This window comes from Thermobia domestica, chromosome 3, assembly GCF_964235325.1.
Source record: "Thermobia domestica chromosome 3, izTheDome1.hap1.1, whole genome shotgun sequence".
Taxonomy (NCBI): domain Eukaryota; kingdom Metazoa; phylum Arthropoda; class Insecta; order Zygentoma; family Lepismatidae; genus Thermobia; species Thermobia domestica.
In genome coordinates, this window is record NC_137456.1 from 207,826,585 (window position 1) to 207,852,546 (window position 25,962).

Sequence of the window (25,962 nt, forward strand, 5' to 3'; positions counted from 1 at the left end):
CTCAAGATAGTGAGCTCTATCAGTATACATATTTTGCAGCTTACGAACATGTTCCACTGCATTCTTCCAAACAGCAGAAGGCACTTTGCAGAGAATCGGTGCACAATTACAAGACATCAGCTACTTAGAAAGTTTTGTTTTCTGCCGCAACTTTATTTTTGATGAATGGCAAAATAAGTTAAATTCACAATGTGCAACGCAACCACAACAATTTGATTTCCTTATCAGGTATAGTACGTAATATACTATCCAGAGGTAGTTCCCTCGGTTTAAAGTACAGTCTCGCATATTAAGTTAATCCAGCCTTTGTAATGTCATCAAATGATGAAGCATTTGGCGGAATGTGAATATCATTATTTTCAAGCTATTTTACGATACTGGCCTTTCTCCAACTCATGGATGGATTTCTCGTTTCTGGATTTATCATGGTGTGATATGGAGCTTGATCAATGACAATGACTGATTTTGTCGGAAGGCTGTTTTCACAATTTTTCTAAGCCATTCCTCATAATGTTTGGCGTCCATTTCTGATGGTAATCTGAATCCCCTTTCTGTCCAATAACGCATAGCTCTACATCTTCCAGAAATCCATCTTCGTTTCTAATGTGATACATAATTACTCTTTTCCTAGCTCCAGATGGTGTTCGAATCCATTTTTCCCTCTATTAACTTGTTCTACTGTCCCCTTATGATAACTGAATGCTTCATTTGAAATATCCGGCAGCACCTGCTCTTGCCATCCCATACTTTTTCGAATGGTTTGACCCACACCATCACTCATCCGTGTAATATATTGTGCATTCATTATTCTCGAAATTAAAAACGTAATTTCTCGCAAGAAGGAATCCCTCTGCCTTGCTATCCTGGAATATTTTTTTCTTTTGTTATATTTTCTGTATTTAAAACCGATTTTCTTAATATGCCACCAAAGAGATGTCTCCTTCATATCCGGAAAATCATTTACATCGGTTTTCAATTTTTCCGAAACACGCCTTACCGTAGGGAATTCTCGAATCGCCTACCATAGGGAATTTTCGAACCGCTTAACGTACGTGAATAAAAATCATACACTTTTCGTCTAATTACCCCTTGCACAAACTCATCCAATATATATTTTTCTAGTCCAATAGAACTTTTCCTTGGAGAAGAAACCTCTCCTCTTTCGCGCTGTTATTTTGTAACGTGTTTTACAGTTCGCTTATTAACAAGAAGACACTCGTCCGCACACTTCACTGGTTGAGATATACAATTACTTACACCCTGCTTTTTCTCTATATCGAAATAAGCTCGGGCTTTAATAACCATTGACTTCTCAGAACTTCGCAAATGATGCATGATAATCATATGTAACGAAACAAACAAATCACTAACACCAATAGTTGAATCAAACGAGGAACGCTTTTTCCATCAACACACCTCTTCGCACGACCCAGCTACCACGATTAATACGCGCTAGGAAAATTTGGCAACGTAGCACTCCCTATGAACTGTGATAGCGAAGGGCGCAGAACAGAGAAAATTATATCATATTTATCACTGTTCAATTGAAACAGTTTGGTTGAAAAAAAAAAACTTTAAGATCTTTATACGTTTTTTTTTTTTTTTTTTCAGATTGATAACACAAGGCAGCAATTCAGAAATAATGATAACTCACTTTTTACTGAATAAGGAGAAAATTATTGAGTGTTGAGTTCTGAAATTTTCAGAACTTACAAGTAACAGATGCACAGGAAATTATTTCACGTGATCTCGTTTCCGATATATAGTCCTATAAACATTGATCTACCAAAAATATACGATAAAATACGCATTTTTTCATTAATTTCTACTTTTTTTCTCCCTACATACTACAAAGAAAATTTTCATGTCTTAAGTATTGAAAAGACAACATTCCAACAATTCTAACAGAGTACGACAATGCAATATAAGTTTTGAGTGAACGTCACGGCAGCACGGCAAAATCAGGGGCTTGTCGTTGTGAAATGGATATTAGGAAATTCCTTGCAGTAGAATCTGAACTATTTTCTCTCCCTGAATACACACTTACACGAGAACAGATGAACAATCAGGTGTATATCGAATATAATGTTCATATTAGCTACAGGTTACTGAACGCCACATGGATAATACGATACATCTAAAATGGGCGAGACAAACCGCGAGCAAGTGCATTGAATTGCAGTCAGGAAAATCTTTTGGCAGACATAGAAGTTAAAAGAGTTAAATAAAACATACTATTAGAGATTCGGGTAATACTCCAAACTGGATTGGCATGCATAGAGTAGTATCCAATGGAAATGTTTTTCTTTTTTTGTGTTTAACTTAGAAATATATTTTTAATGTGTAACAGTAACTATATATTTGTCTTTTATAAAACTATTTTTTTCGTTTTAATATTTTGTAAACTGCTTCAACTATATTGTGAATAATGATTCATTTTTATATTTTGTATGATGTACATATTCTACATACATGTTCATTATGCTCATATCTTTTATTACTGTTTTTTTTTTTTAGTTTGTAACAGACATTGCATGTTTTTTATATTATCTTTTTTAAACTATTTTATTTATTTCATCTATATTTTGTATGATCTGTTGTATTTTACGCTATATTATGCTCTTATATTCTATTTGCATGCGTCCTCTACTTGTAAATACCTTTTTTTTTCTTTCTTTGTTTGAAGCACTTGAGGCTGTAATATTGTTTGTTCCTTGTAAACATATTTTAAATTATTATTTCCTTATTTATTTATTAGGGAGCAAACAGCATACATAGCCACAGGTTAGCCAGGCAGCAAGTACATGACATGCAAACCAAACCAAATTCATACAACAATGTTACAGAACGTATCTGACAACAGGCAAATTACACTTGCAGCACATAAGTTGCACATGCAATCGAAATCTTAAAAATCAACATACAATAAACTTAAAAATCATTACATATTGGGATAAAATATGACATAACATAAATAAAAACTCATATTAACTAAAATAAAATAAGATCATGCAGTATCTGATCATACAACCAAAAAAACTTAAACCTAGAAGAAAAGGAAAAGACGAAAGGAAACAAAGGAAGAAAGAGATGGTTAAAATTCAGAGCTAACAACCTTTACAAAGAAAGAAAAAAACTCTCAAATGTCACCACACTAAATTACCTTACATTAAATGTTCTTTAATAACTGAAGAAGTTCTGAACGAACTCTAACAAATCTAGTTTGGAAAATATCTAGAACAGAATAAAATTTATTAGTAGTAGCTTGCTCTGAGGGAAGAACATAGACTGAAAGTATTTGAGAACAAGATCCTGAGACGAATATTCGGACCCAAGAGGAATGTGAATGGGGAATGGCGGAAACTTCATTAAAGTAGGAACTACATAATTTATAGGGTTTACCAAACATTATTAGGGCAAACAAGTCTAGGAGGTTCAGGCAGGCAGGTATGTAACCAGGATGGAAGAAAGTAGGAACGCTTTCAAAGTCTTAATTGAAAGACCAATCGGAAACGACCATTAGGAAGACCAAGGCGCAGATTGGAGGACAATATTAAGATGGATCTCACAGAAACAGGAACCCAAAGTAGAAACTGAATCCAGTTGGCTACGGATAGAAATCAATGGAGAGCTTTTGTGAAACCGGATTGAACCTCCGGGATCTATAGGCCATAGAGTTAGTTAGTTAGTTAGTAGTATCAATGGTTTTATAAATAGAAGATTTTAGAGCAGAAGCTTTAGAAACAAAAGGATCAACATTTCTAGTGCTACGGTATGGAGCTCTTATGGAAACAAAACCATCAATGAAAAAAACTTCCATGAAGAATATTATGAAAATATTTAAGATTGAGAATGTATCGCCTGTCGGCTAAATACAAAAGATGAAGTTCTTTTGATATACAAGACAAACTCATATATTTGAACTTTACACTTCCATCGTGACCAGACTAGGACTTTATTCTGCATTGAATCAATAATATTTACAAAATATTTGGCTTCGTTGTTCCAAATCATATATATTCCAAAAAAAAAACTACGGCAAAGCCATTTTAATACTGCTAAATTCTTTCTGGCCTTAGATGTGATTATCTGTAAATGTTCTTGAAACAATAATTTGTTATCTAATATTATTCCTAGATCTTTAACGCAAGTTCCAAATTCAATTTCCTGATTACTTATTATATATTTATACAACAAAAGATCAGTTTTCTTGGAAAAAGTTATACCTTGAGGTTTGGCAATATTCAAAGGTAGGAAATTATCCTCTGATCATTTAGCTAATATGTTTTCTTGCAACATAACTTGATCCTGAACAGTATTAATTTCATTAAAGATTTTAATGAAATCAACATACATCAAATAGTTATAGATTAACTTTTCATGTAAATCATTATATAAGGGTATTTCCACGCGTGACGCACTCTACAATGGAAGATGCTCGTATATTTTAAACCTTAACTATGGTAATGAATGTAACGATTTTTAAATACAAACCACTAAATATGATTATAGAAAGGACATATTATAATTTCCACATATTGGTATTTTTGTATTTAATTATTAAAATACCAGGTCATATTTATACACTAAAACGTGACTCACACTACAGGAAGGGAAGTAAAATTTTACTCATATTTTGAATTTAGGAAATCTTCCTCCGTATGACTTTACAAAATGTATTTTGTACATAAACATTTTCCAGAAGGAATGCAGTGTTCTCACAACCACCGTTTCATTCGCACTTCACTGTAATAAACATATGACAATGGAATTTCTCTGTGACGCACACTAGTTTACTTGTGACGCACACTACACTTCCTTCAATGACAACACTCAAATTTTCCTATTGTTTGGAATCTTATTGATTGTTTGAATTTGTTATTTATCGTACCTCGTACAACTGTGGAATGTATTTCCAAAACATGCTTCTGAGGTAGCTCTGTTGGTTCACAGTCGGAAGGATGTGGGTTCGATACCGCTGCCGACCATTCTGACGGGTTTCTCTGCTTTTCCCTCAGTCCTACCAGGCAAATGCCGGGATGGTACCTAGCAAATCCACTCTTGCCGACACTTTCCCAAATCCTTTCCTTAGTGTACAATGGCCTCTGAGCCGTATCTGGTGTTCGTTAAATAAATAAATGCCTATCGATATCTGCAGTAGTTTCGTTTCAATAATGTTTTTTAGAAACCAAAACGCACTTTAAAAAAAATAGGAAACTGAGGTATATGTCGAAAGGTACTCGAGAAATGAAAGAGCAAACTCAAATATACTTATTGAACGACCAAAAAAGGATTTAGCATGTTTCGGAAATGTGTAGTTTTCATTAAAATTTATTTGCATCATTATTATTGTGTTTTCCGGTACATTTTCCTTCAGGGAACTCCTGCTTGGCCTAGTGGCAAGCACGCTTGATTTCGGATAGCGTGGTCCCGGGTTCGATTCCCGGTGGGGGCACAGTTGAAGGACCAAAGTGGTTAGAATTCCACTATAATCAGTAGGTCCACGTCGTCTTTAGCCTAGCAGGCATAACCATGGGACAAACTAAATCAACCCAATTTTTTTCAGGATTTTAAAATAATTTACCTGGTGACGCAGTATAAATGCAAGCTATAAAAACGGGTAGTTTATTCTATAGTTTTTTCATCACTTCCTTTAATTTTCCTGACATTTTCTCTTTCGGGACTTTGCCAGTCTCATCAGTAGTCTATTGTTGATAGGTGATTTCCATATTCGTGTCCATTGGTTGAGTAGAGTTGAGAAGCGAAACGAACTTTGGTAATTCACCACATTCTTGTCAAGTATGAAACATACATGTCTCAGATTCATCGTCGCACACTAGGGACGAAATGAGATTATTTGTGCTGTTTGACAGAAATGAACATGAATTTAACAGTAATCTAAAATTCTCGTGATTGATGCACAGAAAGATTTGGTGATGTTCGCGTTCAGCAAACGTGTTTCGGTCGAAGTAAACATAATTTACATCTTCCAATCTCTATATCAGGAGTCTGTTTCTTGAACTGTTTCACCGAGTGTTAGGAACGAGTACCGTTTTGAATTTTTTGTTTGCCGAATGAATCTCTGACGATTAAACAATCTCTAAGTCCTAGTGCCTGGTAAGATATTGCATCGCTTAAATAAAACTGAATAACTGCTTCTTCAGTTGCCGTTTTTGATTAACTTTGATCTAGTGTCTTGGCTGGCTTTTTACTGTCGGGTGCAAACTGTTCAAACAATTGTTTAACAACAACCTTACGCTTATTGGAACTATGAGGTACGCTTCTTTTAACTTTAGCCATAGCTTTCCCATATGAACACCGAGGTGAAAACACTTTGTTAGGTGACAATGCACTGGTACTTGTTTATTTAACATAGCATCAATAGCTGTGCTTAATTTCTTCTTCTGACGATATCGTCTCATTTCTTCCCTCTTCTTCTTTCGCATATGCTCCTTCTCTTCAATTGTAATATTCTTCTTTTTCCTTTCACGTCAAATTCTCTGTTTTTGAGTCTCTTTTCTTCGAAATTCGGCATTATTTCCGGACGTACGGAGCCTTTCCGTGCTCTGCTTTACGTTGTGCAGCAGTTTTCGCCATGCTTGAACGTGACACACACTACCCGTGACGCACACTACATACACTTCAGTAATTGTAAGTCTGTGTTTATTTGAGTTTCCAAATCAATATCACGGAAAATAGTTGCTCTATCTATCAAGAAGGAAAATTGAAAGTATTAAACCGTTACATGCAATAACTAACTTTCAGCAGGAAAAAATGTGTTTTTTTTTTTCGTGACGCACACTACAGCACAAGACCAGTTTTCTAATATGAAATACCATTTAAACAGCTGAAAGTAGACAACATTCGCATATGTAGTGATACACAATACGGTACTCTGCACTCAAAATTGTAAACACCTTTTTCTTCTCTTCTCAATAAAATGAATGATCGACAATTAAATGTCAGTCGATATGCCTTTCAGCTTGTCTCACAGAGCAGCCATATTGGATCAGCACTGTTGTCAATTCAGCACTTTACAAACTGCAGCAAATTATATAGCATCCATAATTTTAGACCTCAATCGAAGATATGGATGACAAAAACAAGCGAAACACATAAGTTTAGAAAATACACTTTTGGTGTACATTCCCGTGGAATTACCCATAAAGTAAAAACAGCAAGTGACCCAGGCTAGAATCCTGAGGTACTCCAGATGTTTTGTTCTAAATAGAGGAAGTATAGACATTAGATTTAACTCTAAATGTTCTGTTATTTAAATATGAATTTCGCAATTTTATTATACGATTTGACAATTTGTATTTGAACAGCTTACTAATTAATAAATAAAAAGGCAGTTTATCAAATGCTTTTGCAAAATCAAAATAAATAACATCAGTTTGACCAACAGATCGAATAACAAAAAATAGACTTTGCATAAAACCTGCCAAGTTTGTAATAACTTATTTAACATTTATAAATCCACGTTGATTACTATCGAACTAATCACAAACAGTGCTATACAAGTAGTTGTACATTTTTTTTCGAAGTATTTTAGGAATAACATTCATTATAGAAACTGGTCTATAATCATTGATATTATCACCATAAGTCTTGGGTATGGATATGACGGTTACTATCTTTCATGCTTCAAGATAAATATTTTTATTTAAGCTCCAATTAAACAAGGATGATAGCACTAATGATATTACTTCGGCCACTCATTTTATAATGAAAGCAGGTATACCATCTATACCAGATACAGATTTGATCTTTAAGGATTTAACAGAATCTTTTACGTAATAATAATAATAATAATAACAATAATAATAATAATAATAATAATAATAATAATAATAATAATAATAATAATAATAATAATAATAATAATAATAATATACCAGCCTATAACATGAAAATAATAGCGTTGGTATTCGATGTGCAGACTACACATTAAGAATACTAATTCCAATGTGACCTAAGGACATCCAAAATTTCATAAATTTGTTGAGTGGTGATTTTGTGACTGAGAATTATGTTGTTAAGATTCGCTGACTAAACATCGAAGACATCTTTTCGTCACATATATACATATTTTTAAACTCTACAACATGGCCCATTGCGACCACTAGCAAATGTGAAATTTAGTTACAATCTGTTCAGTCATAATATTTTCTTGAAGATGGAAGATATGAAGATCTGTCATATATAACAGTAATTACCACCACCACCTCCTTTCGATATGTGTGATACTGAAATCGGTCTCCAATAGGATTACACATCTACAGATTGTTGACTCAACATTATGAGGAGACTGAAAAGCTAATTATGTGAAGGAAAGCAAAATACTCTCGAGAAAACTGAAAATACGGCATTGGTAATCGATGCATTGGGCACAGATTAAGAATGGTCTTTTAAAACAAAGAATTACTGTACATTGTTGCAACTAAGATCATGCAAAATTTTGTACCGATGTGTTCAGTATCTATTTCGTAATGATGGTACAAATTTGTGCTGCAAGTAGCCTCGCTCCAGTTACTCAGTTACCGTATCTTTGATAAGTAATAACGAGAAGATGGAATCCGACAACAAATAGCGAATTATGAGAGAGAAAAAGCAAGTACCTTGATTTTCATTTATGGTAAAGAGGCCTATTTTGTCTTCCCATGTAAGTCTAGATAAATATTTATAAAGCGAAATAAGAATTGAAAGATAAAATATGCCGACTTACCTTTATATAACCATCACAAATTTCACAAATCACAAAAGTAGATTTATTTGTAAGATGAAGAATTTGGTTCGTTGTTTGCTGTGGTTGACGAGTAGCAGTAGGCTGCACGGATATAATGGATTGACTTGTAGCTGGAGTAAGTGATAAAGTGGGCTGTTGTATAGTATTAGTAGATGTGTTTTTTCCACTAACACCCTAAAATGAAGCAGAATTAAGCAGTCAATGTAACAGAATTAATCCTCAATACATAAGTTATTAAAATTAAAAGTAGGTAATTTAGTATTTACATATAAATTATTTTCAAACTTCAAGATATTACATTTTGAATTTAGGTAAAATCCACAGTAGGCAAAGTTTACTTTCTTTAAAATGGAACCTGGAATAAGCTTGTCAAATCTATTTTATTATTCTTTACTAGTAAGTGTCATAGTTGAACACTTAGGTAAAATAGTCGAACCTGTTTAGTACAATAATCGAATTTGATTCTTAGTAAAGGAGTGATGGCTCAACCACCATAGTATCCATAAGCTAGTAGCACATCATTGTGGACTGTTAAGATGATAATAAATTTCGGTTCTCCCTTATTTAAAAGACTGCTTAATCAAGAAATCACCTAGACGTCCTGGAAAAAATGCTGTGATCAGCATCAGCAATCTAACTTATATACATTGAATACGTTGAGTCGTCCGCCTACTTTTCTATATCATTTTTTTTAGGTCAAAATTCAGAGATATACAGAGGTTGTTCAGTCTACATTTGGCCAATTTCGACTTACCTAAAAATTTAGAAGAATCCATGGCGTCAGGTCCGTAAGTGTTCGATGTGTTTCCCTTGGTTCCTAACAATAGGCTGACAGTGTACTTTCCACTGTAATAGGCTTCTCTGAAGAACTGGGAGGGGAATCTTGTCCCATTCCCTTTGCACAGCTTTCCAAAGTCCTTCCACAGTTGTCACACGCCGTGTTCCCAAAGCCCGCTTTAGCAATCCAAATCCACAACAGTCCATAGGACTTGCATCTGGAGATTTAACAGGTACCTCATTGAAAGGTATCACCTGTATAACACTTGCCTCCTCCATCTCCCTGTAGAATGCGAGGGACGATCTGAGGTATGTGATGATGACTTGTCCATGTGAATGCGCACCAGATTGGCGTCATTTCCGTACATTGTTGGAATCTCATGCTCGTAGATTGGCCGCATGATCTGCTTCTGAAAATACTGCGAATTTATTTTGCAGTTCTTCGCCACCCTACGAATCTTCAGTTTACCTCGGTAACAGTAGCCAGTAACGATCATGAACCCTTTTGGGAAGGATTCTTTACAGACACGGACCCACTTTCTGAAGTTCTTGGCGCCTTTCTCTCGGTACATGATGGCTCTCGGTTTGCCGCAGTCGGAAAGGTAAATCCATGCTTCATCGAGCGTTACGACGTAGATCCAGCTTTGTTTTGCCAGATGCCGTTCATACAGCTTCCGGGCATTACTCTTTCGTTCCTTTTGGTGGGCATCCGTGAGATGACCGCGAGCTTTCATGACTTTTTCCAGCTTGAGTTGATGGTGTAACGTCGGCTCACGGTCCCCAAAGACACGTCAAGACGATTAGCCATACAACTTTGTGTTGGCGGATTTTCTTGCATTGCCATTTTGCGAAGTTTCCTCTGCATGGTGAAGGTGGCCTTGGTGTATTCCCGCTTTCTAGGCAACTTCGTTGGTGATTCAAATGGTGGAGCTTCGTTGTCCTTGTACTTTTTAATAACGTTTTTTATTCCACTTAAACTGATGTTGCAACCATTCTTCTTGCACTGTTTACTAATGACAGAAACACTAAAGTGGGCGTCATAAAGAGCCGCAACATAGCCTCCCGAAAACCGGCTTAGTTTGGGCGGCATTTTGGTCACAGAGCGGAAACCCATACACTTGGAAACAAATTTAACACAACACTCACAACAATGGTCCTGTTTTGTGCGTTATTGTCGTCCGCGCGAAAAAACAACTCCGTTCCTAGGAAGCCACTGCACAACACTGCAGGATGCCACGAGCCAGGTCGGTTGAGTCCATTCTGCCCGGGAGGGGGAAGGAACGAAATCGGCCAAATATAGGCTGAACAACCTCTGTACCCACAGGAATGCCCAAGGCAGATGGGCAAGTCCTATACCCCAACCGCTCGGTATAGTTGAAACCCTTTTCAGAATAGAGCAATTTTTTGCCAGGATTTTATTCCCTTTCTCATAATTTTACTTATACAAAAATATGATGGACATCATATCCTGAAACTAAGTCTTTCTAAAATTAATGTTACCAAAGCATTATTCCATATAATTTAGAAAATTTTGGTCAAGATTAAGTAATTTCAGTGGTAATTTTCGACGTACAGAATATTCAAAGAAAATTTATCACCATCAATGTATATGCATTGAATTGTTAATTATGTAATTCCATTTTCTTTCCCAATTTTGCTTATGTAAGTTCATCTTCGGGTCCTTTGTTTTAATATGAAAGGGTATACATCTTCCCACAGTTGAATAAGTTTAATGTAATTTTTTTACATCTTCAATGGAATGCTTAGAATCACATAAGTGTTTAGATAGTCCTGATACCGTTGAACTATTACCTTTGGCGTCCCTGATATGTTCCTTGATTCTATTCTTATCTTGGACACATCGATATACGTCTAACTGCAATAACATCTTACTTATAAACATCACCATTCACTAATTCATTTACGTAGTACTTTGGTAGACTTGGACAATACAAATAAGGTTTCATCAAGTTTGTTAACAGCGCACGGTGGCTCAGTGCTAGAGCGCTTACCACTGGTGCATGGGGTCTCTGGTTTGATCCCCGGCCATGAAAATTTGTGATGGACAACATCGTATCCATGGGTTTTCTTGGGTTTACTCCCGTACCTTTCCACAATCTCATTTCACCAATTCATCCATCCTCATTTATTTCACTTAACCATCCGTCTCTCTTAGCCTAAAGGGTATAATTGTGAGACGCTAAACTGTAAGATTTCATTTCATTTCATTTTTCAATATTATTAAGACAGAAAGTAAATCTAAGAAAAACTGGACATATCTCCCATTATATACCCATTATGGATATAGCTCCCATTACGGCTTACTTTATCTTTTAGATTTCAAGAAGTTGTTGTTAAATATGGATCCAAGGTCACATTTAGATCCCTCAAAAAACTTAAGAGACAACGCTGAAATGTCACAAAAATGACTACGTAAATGTATTGGTAAATTCAGGTGTATACAAAGTAAGTTAGGATCAGACGTCATAAACGTGGGATATCCAGGAAGATGCGATTCAATCATATTGAGTACCATGCAAACGGACTCCATTCCTTTGATGCAATTTTGCAACCCGTAAGTATCTGACAACATATGGAACATGCACTTTGCTGTAAAACTACTCATGGTCTTATGTAGGTGTAATCACTAAACAACACAATAACTAAATTAATAGATCTGTCAATCTTATTTTGCTTTAAACATGGATATTCGTCCCCATCATGATTAAGAGTTTATTCAACTACAATTAAATGAATGAAGATTTTTGTGACAACAAGAGTTTGCCCTAAGTTTTCTACATTTTAAAAGGCTTTTAATAAATTAAACATCTTAAGAGTTGAATACGTTCGCTTTTCAAAGAAAATTTGTAGTTGATAGTGCGAGTATTAAAAGAAGATTTGATTCTGCGGCAAACTTACGCTTTCTGTAACTCTGGTTCTTTTGAAAGCTAGAGGCACCGTTTAAAGCAAGAAGATGCTACCGTGAACAGATTAAACAGGCCACGACAAGGAAGTTTATAGTGATACTTAAAATAAAAATAGAAATTTTAAAAGATAAAATTGTCAGAACTTTTTAAAGTATGAAACAACATTAACATAACAGCGAAATATCAAACGGTTTGTTACTCTCTGTCTATACTTCCAGACAGATCATCACAAACAAAGATAATAATAAGAGATGATAAGAGAGCATGTATGTGCATTAATTGCTGTCTTCTACATAATTAGAATTTCAAATTCATCCGAAAATTTACCTCTACTGAGATCTCTTTAGAACTAGTAGAACAAGGTACATTGTGCACTAATGATCCAGGCGTTGATGGTTGACCAATACTTCTCGTAGTACCATTTGATAAGTGTGGTGAGACAAATGTAAAACGTGGATATGTGGGAAGGCCACTCGTAACCACAGAAATAGTCTGACTCTTGTCACCAACAACCTATAATCAAACAAGATCATTTAAAATTACTACATGTTTTTTTTTTTAAAGAATATGTATTAAAGATCATGATTATAATATTTGTATTCAGTATATTATCATTTCTATAAAAATATTTTATGCTCCACTATTACTTCGAGATTGTAGTGCTTAAAATTCTAAAACATGTATGTAATTATATAATTGAACGATTTCAAGATGTAAAATAGAAACTACCAACTGTCAGTTTCAATAAAAATTGAGTCTATCAGCAATTATAAAACTGAAAGTAAATAGTAAATAATAAAAAATAAACAATAATAAAAAAATCTGAAACTAAATAATAAATCATAATAATACAAGAGCAGGGACCTTGTTTAACTGTATAATACCACCATCCATATCGTCAGAACACTATTCTTAAGCAGGTTTTCAGTCTATAACTCCTATAGGCTCAACACATAACTTTTTGAATACTATAAAAATAACAATAGAAGTAAATGAAGAGAAAACTAAATACATGGAACTTCGTCCGGATCGTAATACGGCAAATTATGGATGCGTTAAAATATCAAATAATACTTTTGATAAAGTGGATACTTTCAAATATCTAGGATCAATATTAAAAGACGAAAACCATAGTCACGAAGAAATTAAATGTCGACTAAAAGAAGGGAATTCGTGTTAAAGTTCAGTTCAAAATCTCTTGTCGCAAATTATGTCGAGGAATTTGAAGCTTAAAATATATAAAACGATAATCATGCCTGTTGTTCTGTATGGTTGCGAAACATGGTACCTTACTCTGAGGGAAGAGCGTAGACAAAGTATTTGAGATCAAGATCCTGAGGCGAATATTCGGACCCACGAGGAACGGAAATGCGGAATGGCGGAAACTTCATACTGAGGAACTACATAATTTATATGGTTTACCAAACATTGTTAGGGTCATCAAGTCTAGGAGGCTCAGGTGGGCAGATCATGTAGCCAGGATAGAATAAAATAGGAACGCTTTCAAAGTCTTAACTGGAAGACCAATGGGAAAACGACCATTAGCAAAACCTAGGCGCAGATGGGAGGACTATATTAAGATGGATCCCTTAGAAATAGGAATACAAAGTGGAAACTGGGTCCACTTGGCTAAGGATAGAAGTCAGTGGAGAAGTTTTGTGAACGCGGCATTGAACCTCCGGGTTCCATAGGCCATAGAGTTAGTTAGTTAAAATCAAATAACAAACCTCCTGTATTTCAATTTGTGAACTCTCGCACTAATTTTTGCAGTTATATTCTTCATCAGGCAATAAGGACGGTTTAAGGAGAATTTAGTACTATATACGAAAGAAGATATTATGGTTATAAGAGGTTGTTCAGTCTACATTTGGCCAATTTCGACTTACCTAAAAATTTAGAAGAATCCATGGCGCCAGGTCCGTAAGTGCTCGATGTGTTTCCTTGGTTCCTAACAATAGGCCGACAGCGTAATTTCCACTGTAATAGGCTTCTCTGAAGAACTGGGAGGGGAATCTTGTCCCATTCCCTTTGCACAGCTTTCCAAAGTCCTTCCACAGTTGTCACACGCCGTGTTCCCAAAGCCCGCTTTAGCAATCCAAATCCACAACAGTCCATAGGACTTACATCTTGAGATTTAACAGGTACTTCATTGAAAGGTATCACCTGTATACCACTTGCCTCCTCCATCTCCCTGTAGAATGCGAGGGACGATCTGAGGTATGTGATGATGACTTGTCCATGTGAATGAGCACCAGATTGGCGTCATTTCCGTACACTGTTGGAATATCATGCTCGTAAATCGGCCACATGATCTGCTTGAAAATACTGCGAATTTATTTTGCAGTTCTTCGCCACCCTAATCTTCAGTTTACTTCGGTAACAGTAGCCAGTAACGACCATGAACCCTTTTGGGAAGGATTCTTTACAGACACGGACCCACCTTCTGAAGTTCTTGGCGCCTTTCTCTCGATACATGATGGCTCTCGGTTTGCCGCAGGCGGAAAGGTAAATCCATGCTTTATCGAGCGTTACGACGTACATCCATCTTTGTTTTGCCAGATGCCGTTCGTATAGCTTCCGGGCGTTACACTTTCGTTCCTTTTGGTGGGCATCCGTGAGAAGATGACCGCGAGCTTTCATGACTTTTTCCAGCTTCAGTAGATAGTGTAACGTCCGGCTCACAGTCCCCAAACACCCGTCACGACGATTAGCCATACAACTTTGTGTTGGCGGATTTTCTTGCATTGCCATTTTGCGAAGTTTCCTCTGCATGGTGAAGGTGGCCTTGGTGCATTCCCGCTTCCTAGGCAAATTCGTTGGTGATCCAAATGGTGGTGCTTCGTTGCCCTTGTACTTTTTAATAACATTTTTTATTCCACTTAAACTGATGCTGCAACCATTCTTCTTGCACTGTTTACTAATGACAGAAACACTAAAGTGGGCGCCATAAAGAGCCGCAACATACCCTTCCCAAAACCGGCTTAGTTTCGGCGGCATTTTGGTCACAGAGCGGAAACCCACACACTTGGAAACAATTTTTTATACAACCCTCACAATAATGGTCCTGTTTTGTGCGTTATTGTCGTCCGCGCGGAAAAACAACTCCGTTCCTAAGAAGCCACTACACAACACTGCAGGACGCCACGAGCCAGGTCGGGTGAGTCCATTCTGCCCGAGAAGGGGAAGGAACGAAATCGGCCAAACGTAGGCTGAACAACCTCTGTATTGATTGTTTTTCTCAGCTTCAGTGCTTTGAGATTAAGCACAGTATCACTCATTACTTTGAAATTAACACTAGCACCAACAAAATTAGAACATTTTTGTACTTACTACTGTACATGAATACTCATTCAAATTTTTAGAGTTGCCAATTTATATAATTAGCTATTTGGCACAATCTGCAAAAGTAGTCTAGCTTTTTATAGTGATATATACTATGTTTGTAAAACTATAAGTTGTGATAATAATTTATTATTATTACAGGGTGTCTACTAAATGTTCATTTTCAAATTCCAGGTTTTATCAAGGTTTTCAAGGTTTATTTTTCCTTTTTTTTCCAGGTCTATTCAGTAGACTGACATTTATTGTAACATGTACAAGTTACTGCAATTTTATATAGTTCTTAACAAAAACTGGTTATAATTAGAGAACGCATATCGCAAGGGATAGTTTCTTTAAGTGACAAGATGAAAAGAAAAAACTGAGTGAAATGTAGGGTCTCAAAACATTTTACACAAGAAAATGTTTAATTAAAATATCCCCTACCAGAAGGCCGGTTGAGAAAAATATGCAGTAGCTTTAAATATCCTAATGTAGGAATACTATACAGGGGTGAACCTTAATTAAACTGGCAAACTTCGAGAAATGATTCTTGGCACCCAAACAAGAAAAAAAAATCCTCTTTAACTCTTCTCCAGGGCGCATAGTTTCCGAGCTAAAAGGTGCCGAAAGTGTGGAAAAATGAACTTCCGACGCCTATATTTCCAAAATTGTCCAAAGTAGAGAGTGCTGCTTAAAATCTCACAAATGAAATTATATGTTCAGAACAGATAAGACTTCCCTAAAGAGATATTAAGCTGCGCTTTCTACGTTGGATAGGTTTGAAATATAGGCCTCAGAAGTTCATTTTTCCACACTTTCGGCACCTTGTAGCTCCAAAACTATGTACTGTGGAGAAAAGTTAGTGGAATTTTTTTCTTGTTTCGGGCTCGGGAATCACCTCCCGAAGTTTATCGGTTTAGTTAAGGTTCACCCTGTATAATAGTAAATTTCTGTCAAAAACATTACTTCAAATAAACTAATATTATAGTAGTAGCACGTGAGTGTTGATGAACAATGACAAAAATGGCGGGAAAATAGCTTACTCATTGCTAATTTATGGGATAAAATACTACAAGAGTATTTTACTACAAGCACTCCCCTTTAAAGTACTCTTGTGGTATTTTATGCTAAGTACTGGTAGGACTTAGCGGTGAGTAAGCTATTTTCCCGCCATTTTTGTCAAACTAATATTAGTTTAGAAGTAAGAGGAAAATGATCATATATAATACAATTTCTTAACGCAAAGTAGTCCATATTGTTAAACGATACTGCACATTCTTCTTGGATGGGGACTGGCCATCGGTTATATTTTATTTAAAAATGTATTGTAACATGAAAGTTTAAAAAACTGAAAATGTTATGGAACCACGCACATTATATGACCAAATATACAAAACAACTTTCACAGTGAAAAGTTTTTGACATTTAACTTCTAGAGTTCAACATCCCTTTTAACTCTTTCGCCTGTTCTTTCAATGCATCTACTTCTGCTTCGGTGTCAGTATTCTTTTCTTCTTTAATTCCAACTCTTATTTTCTTCTTAATATCTTTCTTTTCTCGAGCTGCTCTGTCTTCTTTTTCACCGCGGTCTTTCAGATATTCATTTCTTCTGCTTGATGCATTCCTCACATACTGGATCATATTCTTTGTGATATTCATATTACGTGTGTCACCAGCAACACGCACAGCAACCAACACACTTCTCTGGGAAATCAAGCACTCCTCTTGGAGATTTTCAACAATGCACTCTTTGTTAATGGAGAAACTCCTTTCCACTGCTGCGTTGCTATGGAAAAGTACACATATCTTATGCATGAATGTTTTAAACGCATTGGATACACCTTCTTTACTTAACAGATCATGGAGAAAAACGTCTAATCTGTCATTTTTGTAACTGAAATTTGACAGTTTTCGTGCTGTGTCTTGGTCTGAACAAAATTTTAAATATTCCAAATTCACCATATCGGGATTTACAGGTGTTATTTGCTCCTTCTCGACAAATGTCTCCAGGGCGAGTGTGATACGTGATTCATGAAGGGTTTCCGCGTTGGTCATAATTTCTGGAGACAAGCAATTTGCGGCTCTTGTTACACTGTATTTTAAAGGAAATTTAAGTTTTTTACACAGTTCTTGTAAGAATCTTCTGCATTTTTTCTTAAAGTTCAATATATCAACATCCTTCACTCCCTTTAAGCGATGCAATCGCAGAAAATCCAACATCAACTAGATTAAGTGGTTTTAAGATGTCCTTATCAAAAACATCTATTGAGGTAAGTTTTTTTGAAGTTTTAGCTACTTTTAAGACATCATCTTTCACGAAGCGGCTTAACAAACTACGAATCAACCTGTTTAGGTCATTCCATAGAAACGGTAGTAATGAACTGTCTGTCTGGTACTTAGTGAAGAATTCTTCTAATTCTACAGATACGGACTGGAGGAACCCTAATCTAGTAGGCAGCAGTACATCAGAGATGTGCGCTTTTACTTTGGAGGAGTTTGATGTTTCAGGAGGTTTTGTTTTCACTGCATCAACATAAACTTTTAAGGCAGGAATCATAGTTATGGCACGGTTCATAACTTTAGAATTCTCCACCCACCAAATAGAACAAAATTTAAGAGGGAAAATTGCTGTTCCAGATGCTGCCATGAAGTCTGCTCTTCTTGAAGGGAAGTCCTTGAATATATAGTACAATGCTCTCAAAAACTCTGTCACATTCCAACCAGCTTTGGTATGTGCAGTCTTAAAACCCCATTAACAATATTAAAGAGCACGTTCCTGTCTCCAAAAGCTGTGGACCTTCACCATTTTCTTCACTCAGATAGGCCTTCAAATCACTCAGAAATTTCAAATTAACGTTGGGGCCATCAAGAGAAACCTGAAGTAACTTACAAAAACCGAGACCCTTGTCCTTGAAAGTATTTATAAATGCACTACAAATCCTGGGCAGCAGCATATCCGAGGAATACTGATGTTAAATAACGTGTTGAAACTATTTTCGTCACTGTGCCAGAAACGAACTACTAAGTCCATTTGATTTTTCTGTGAGATAGTGTTTAGGCTTTCGTCGAACGATACTGCAAAACATTCACAATTTTGTAGTTCACGAAGTAACGTCTGTTGGAAATATGGATCCAATCCAAAAGTGATGACATAACCTATTTTGTCTTTGTGTAACTGCATATTTTTTAGCGACTCCACACTCAGGAAACATTAAAGGAAACAAATCCATTGCATTCGCTTGGCTTCTGGCCGATGCATAACTTGTAACTTTGTGTAATGTCCAGATTATTTCTGCCTTCGTTACTTGATCTTTGATAAGATAACTCTTTATTACACCACTAGTTTTAGCTGGGCTTTCATTTTTTTCCTGAACAACTGGAGTAGATGTTGTGCCAGTCACTGAACTGGAAGACGCTGCAGAATATTTTGTACAGGAAGGCTCCTTGTTAACATTGCTTGAGAACTTTACGATCGAACATTGTGCATTAAGAGCTTTAACAGCTATTTGATGTTTCTTTCCTTTTTCATGAGATTTCAATGATCCAGCTCCCATATTTGAAATGTCAAAATCAGTTCTGCAGAGTTTACCCCATATTTGAAATGTCAAAATCAGTTCTGCAGAGTTTACAAACTGCTTTAAATGGATCGTTGTACCTAATAACTCATTTCCACTGGCCTTTCCACGAGTCCTGGAATTTAGTTTTACTTTTCCCTATTTTAATGGCTGAAACATAAAATGTTAATTGTTCGTGTGTAACAGGATTTATTGCAAAACTAGTAAAATGTTAACCTAAATACAAAAAGTGATTCCGTTAAGATGTGGGTAATTTTACTTTTTTCCGGTGATACACCTTTCGGCCACCGGGAATGGTGTTCACTGCGACATCCGCGGGCTTGGACTCCCGTTGACTATTATTGGCTTTTAATTTATGCTGTGGTATATAGCTTTCTTGCATTTTACAAAAATATACTTATTCCATACCAATTCCAAAAACAATATTTTAAAAACAATTTTAAAACTTCCAGGTTTCTCGTCCAATTCCAGGCTATTTCCAGGTTTTCCAGGTCCAAAAGTAAATTTCAGGCTAATTCCAGGTTTTCAAGGTTTTCCAGGTCAGTAGACACCCTGTATTATTATTAGTATTATTATTATTATTATTATATTTCAAATTAAACCAGTTTTAACTTAATTATGAAACAGCCATCTGTGGCAAGTGCAAATTATTGGAAGAGTTCTTCTCGAAACAACTTCAGCCTATATGACAGATGTACAGAACTACTGAGTATTATCGATTTGTTAGAAGATAGCACTTAAATTTTTTTAATCCTCACAAGATAACGTTCAATCCAGATGAAGCGCTGTCACAGATCACAAAAACGTTGGACATTCTTGTATTGTCCAACGTAATAAGCAACTTCTGTGACACAGACTGGAGATAGGCCGTTTAGAGAACTAATTAATCAAAAAAGGGTAAAAACTGATACGAAATCTTATTCCAAGAAGGAAATCAGATTATGGGCCTACTAAAAAATGAAGAGCTCCGTGACTCGAAAAAAAAAAACCGTTACTATTCTCTTGACCATCTCGAACGGGAATATTTCCGTTGAGAGGGGTTCTCAGCCAAAAGAGATATTTTAATGGAAAACCTTCGTCAAGATTCAATTATTGCACAACGATTAGTAAAATATTCCATAGTAGACGCAGGAGAATTGGACAGTTTGAAATCAACATGGATTCGCTGTTGTCAGTTAGGAACGCTAACTTACGAGAGGAAGGACACTTAATCCAGAAGAATTAAAACGATAACCAGCCCAACAGCCAGACCAATAAAGTGCGTATAAACCATATATAAAATAATGACAGCATTCATTACGAACAAAATAAGAAAATACTACGAAGAATACTACGAAGGAAATACTACGAATATAATAGCGGAACTGCAGAAAGATTACAGAAAATACTCACAAGTATGTAAAGAAAAATTAATAATAGACTCGGTAATAACAAACTGCGCTTATGATAAAATCAGGAACATATTCATAGCATTCATAGGCTATCAAAAAATATATGACTCAATACTACACTTTTGGATCTTGCACTGTTTGAAAATCTATGGAGTAAACAGGAAATTGATACACTTCGTACAAAACAACATGAGCAGATGGAGTACAACACTATAACTTAAAGATAACCAGATAAAACTAGAGACAGAAGATATACGAATTAGGGGAAGAATTTTCCAAGGAGATAGTTTAAGTGTATTACTATTCTGCCTAGGACTTAACCCATTGTCAGAATTAATGGACAACAGGAAAGATGAATTCAACATTAAACTACACAAAAAAAAAACTTAAAATAACGCACCTAATGTATATGAATGATATCAAACTACAAGCGAACATGGAAAACTAACTAAAGAATTTACTAAAGCTCATCGAAATATTCTCAACAGACATAAGAATGAAGTTGGGAATAGAAAAATGCTAAACAATGCAGGTTAATCAAGAAAAACAAACAATCAAAAATATAAGTTAGCCACAGAAGAGACAATAGAAGTTATGAGTAGGAGCACGAGTTTTTCGCACTAAGAATTTGAAAATTTCGTATTTCGTTTATCATATTTCGCGCTTTGTCGCATTTTCCAAATAAAGTTTTGCATTTTGTAGCTCTTGAGGAAAAGATATTTCCTGACATTTTTACAATTGTTCCTTTTATTCATAGATCACTAAAGGAATAAACCATTAATTATTTAAAAACTAAATATACTGAATATTTCACTTGACATTGTAAATTTCACTCCTTCCATGTTGACTCTGGAATTATTACTTAAATAAAGAAGTACATACTCTGATCAGAAAAATATTAATTATTTAAATTTCACTAATATAAAATTATATTTTTTTAACCAAGCTGAAGGGAAATCAGTAAACTTACTATGAAAAGTTATGCTGTTATCTGAAAACACATAGGCAAAAGTTACATATAAGCATTAAACATACGCATACTTGGAAGAAAACTTCTCACAATTGGCATTGCTTGTTGAGAGCCACACATATATACGTGCATTTACAGCAAACTTTAAACAACCATCACTTCGGAACTTTTGTCCATTCAAAACATTCACTACACTGACCTTTCCAGACGAATCACTTATCAAGAGTTCATAGGCCACTTTGTAAAACTCCAAATACAGTACTTCATAATCAGATGCTTGCATTTTTTTTAAATGAAGGCAAAGCTTTAACTTCCTTATCTCAACAATGTCTGGTTCACTACTGCATGCAATACAAAAGATCAAAGAGCTTTTCCAAAGCATCATATATTTTTGTAGTTTGAGAGTCTTTTCTTTGGGAAGACAGCTTCAAGAATGATCTTTCTGCACATTTTTTGAAGTCGCATTCAACACTAGCCCTCTTTTCACTTGGTAACAAACGTAAGTGAGTGCTTTAGTTTTTTCATCAAAGAGGCCCTGCAGAAAACTGTCCAATTCAGTACTGAGTCTGTCAAGATGACTACTTAATAGATGTGCTGTAGGAGGTTTGTCCGCCTTAGTGGAAGTTATAAAATCGAGAAGGTTACCACAATTATCACTGACAAAACTTAACTGAGCCTTGAAAATTAGCTCTTTGTCTTTCAAATAACTTTGAGCGTTTTAGTTTGAGAATTCAGACTGTCACATTTTGAAAGGAACTGATCTAGTGGTTCTAAGTATTTGTCCAAATACGCAACAGTATGGAACCAACTACTCCACCTAGTCAGAACAGGCTCGGGAAACAACTTGGGTTCAAGATCAGGATATTTCTCTTTAAGGAAACTCTAGTACTTGCTTTTGAATTTCCTTGCGTTCAAAACAGCATTTTTCACTTTGCACACAAAAGTATTAAGTTCTTTCAAGTGTTCTGCCAGATATCTCTAATCAAACTCACTTTGTGTGACCAACACTGTACTGCACATGAACCATTTGTTTTCCAATTATCACAGACAACGTGTCAAAGCACTTGCACTTATAACGTGCACTGTCCGAGATAAAACTAAGAATATTCTCATACTCAATGCTGTAGTGATGCAGTGTGTTTACTATCATTTGAGAACATGTGGTTGCATTAACTGCATCCAGAAAAGTAACACTAAACAAAAAACACTCTTGCTCCAACAGGGTTCCTACTAATCTGGAAAAATCTATTTCCCTGACTTCTCCCTGACCTTTGGCAGGAAATTCCCTGACTTTCATGAGTGTCGGATGACGCTGACATATAAATAAGGAATAAATAATGGTGAATATTTATATATGAGAACATTTACTCTATAGAGACAAATAGTAATCAATTGTTCATACCTACATTCACTTACCACCCATAAAAATCTACGATGCGTTCAATACTGCGATCATTAATGGTTGGCTAAGCTAAAATTGGTGTACAATTAATGTTAGAAAAAATATATTTTATAAACTATCCCTGACTTTCCCTGATTTCCAGTCTTTTCCCCTGAGTTTCTCTGATCTGCACCATTTGCCCTGACTTTTCTGACCAGTAGGAACCCTGTTCAATGTTCCCTCCACTGTACGGCCCAAAACTACAAAGACAGCTCTTCCTTTGCGGTCAGTGGTCGTATCCCACTTTACTGCCACTTTTTTCCCCACGAAGGAGCTCTCTGGCTAGCTAATTAAAACGGCTCCTCCCCATCCAGCTGCGATGATAAAAGCTAATGCGCAATATGTTCTTTACAGCCGTGTCCAAATCACCCAAAATGTACCGTTCATGCCACGTTCTACCATTCCGTCAGCGAAAAACTGGCGTTTTTAAATTAATGAAAACTTATTTTTAAAATTTCGCGTTAAATCGGGTATTAGAAATTTCGCGCAAAGCTGACAATTTCGCGTTTTACTGCGCAACGGAAACCAATGGAAATGCACATAAAATATCATAAAACGCCAAGAAACTGAAAACTAATTAATTCTGATGCATTTCGTTTTATCGTGCATTGCGAAAAACTCGTGCCTCTAGTTATGAGACGGAAAGAAGTATACAAATATTTAGGATTCAACCAATCCAGAAGAATAGAAATAAAAAGATAAAAAGAAAACCCAAAACTACCAATAGAGATTGATAAATATATGCAAAACAAACCTCAACAGCAATAATATACGTAAAGATATTAACACATTTGCAGTACCGGTTCTAACATACATATATTGGAGTAATAAAATGGACAGAGTGTGCACTAGAAGATCTCGAAGGAAAAACCAGAGCAATATTGACAGAGAACAGAATACGGCTGCTAAAGAGTATCATTACCAAGAAACGAAGGAAAACGAAGACCATTCAACATCCCAAACCTATATTACAGACTAATTCAAATACTAAAAAATTATTTCTATGTAAAACAAGAAAATTTACAACTACATAAAGCAATAGAGTAGCAGACTACAAATATACACCACTTCACCTAAGCCAGACGGACAGATCGGAAGTAATTCCAAAATTACAAATAACAGGGGACTTAATGAAGCAGCAAGGAGAATAACCACTAAATGGGCAATTCCTAGAACAAGTCAACCAGGAACATGTAGACAGAGAAATGACATTTCAGTGGACGAAAAACAGGAGATTTATACGCAGAAACATAGTTTCATCAAGGAACATACAAGAACAGGTAATAAATAAAAAAAACTATAAAAGACAAATCCTGAAATACGTCGCAATACAAGATAGCAAATGCTGAAATGTCATACCAAGAAACAATACATTACAAGTGGATGCTCAATGATAAAACAAACTGAATACGAGGTGATAGAAGTCATACATCAAAAATAGCCATGAAATAGAAAATGATACCAGAAAAAGTATCATAATACAAATGCCAATCGGAAACCAGACTAGAAACAGACGAAAACAAATTTTACTGAGACAGAACAACACTAATCGCTAAAGAAGTATATCAAAACAGACTGGACACCCCAGCAATAAGCAAAGAGATGGAAGAGATACATCTGGCCGGACATCACAGTAATAAGTCAAAAGAAAGTAGAGTTAGATCTAATAGACACCACAATATCAAACACAACAAACATCCAGAAAACACAGAAAAAAATTAAAAAGTACGAACAACTAGCCCAAAACATAAAACAATGAAAGACCCAAAATGTGAAAATAATACCAGTAGTAATATCGGATACTGGAGTGGTTCACAACACGATGAAAATGTACTTGAAACAACTGGAATTCATGAAAACATAAATACGGAAGAGCGCATTATTGGACAAATGCAGAATTGTAAGAAGTTTTCTTCAAACTTTAGAATAAAGGCAGGACTTTAGGATAAAAACAGGAAGGAAAAGTAATATACTTGGGAGACCCGTATGTTACTATATCCCCTGCTTAGATAAGGAGTGGAAATATACAAATAATAATAATTATTATTATTATTTACTCTTTACGATTAATAGTTTTATACATACAGTATTTATCACTAAGAGAGCTACATACAATTCTATAGACTCTGCCAGATGATTTAATTGTATGTCAACACTAAAAATTTGAACGCGCATCTAATGAATACAAGTGTATAATTTCACCAGTCCTGTGTTGAGAGATATTTGAGTGCCTAATTCTGATTAACTAAAACTGATAAAGAAAAATTAGGAGGTATAATTTCTTTGAGGGTTACCAGGGATTTTCTATGTTCATTTTCCCTGACTCTTCCAGGTTTCTAGGTCTGTACAGCATATTTTCCAGATTGAATTTCTTGAGTTTCTACTGTACATTTTCGCTTATAAGATTACGAAATCTTTGTTAGCTAAAAATTGTACAAAAGAACGGAAAGGATCACATCCACCCTCTGCCTTTCTATTTTTTACGTATTCTTCATATAAGCAAAAAAAAACAGAAAGTTACATGAAGTATTTTGATAATACCCAGCAAACAATATACTGTTACTAAATAACAGCTGTGACAAGTTTTCATTGCGTTACGGAAGAGATTTTCTCAAGGTGCCAATTTCCACTTTGATAGCTTCTGTTTCCAGATCAGTTTCTTTAAAACTTTGCTTTCTTTCTCTTTAGTATAGTAACTTGGTCAGCGATGTGTTTACGCTCAAGCTTTTTCGCCTTAATTGCATTTTCTTCGGCACGCTTTTTCTTCATAGCTTCCTTATACCGCTTCCATGAAGCATAAACAGATTGAAG

The 25,962-nt window shown here is 35.6% G+C and overlaps 1 protein-coding gene across 5 annotated transcripts in view; it reads right to left on the bottom strand.

Moving 5' to 3' along the window:
- The window catches only part of LOC145680943 (uncharacterized), a 154,722-nt gene that overhangs the window by 35,978 nt on the left and 92,782 nt on the right, over positions 1–25,962 (bottom strand). For all 5 annotated transcript variants that reach the window (XM_081752147.1, XM_081752149.1, XM_081752151.1 and 2 more), the window contains 2 exons: positions 12,781–12,966; positions 8,729–8,923 (listed from right to left, as the gene is read on the bottom strand). In XM_081752147.1, the coding sequence (XP_081608273.1) occupies positions 8,729–8,923; positions 12,781–12,966 (381 nt within the window). The remainder of the gene's footprint in view (positions 1–8,728; positions 8,924–12,780; positions 12,967–25,962) is intronic.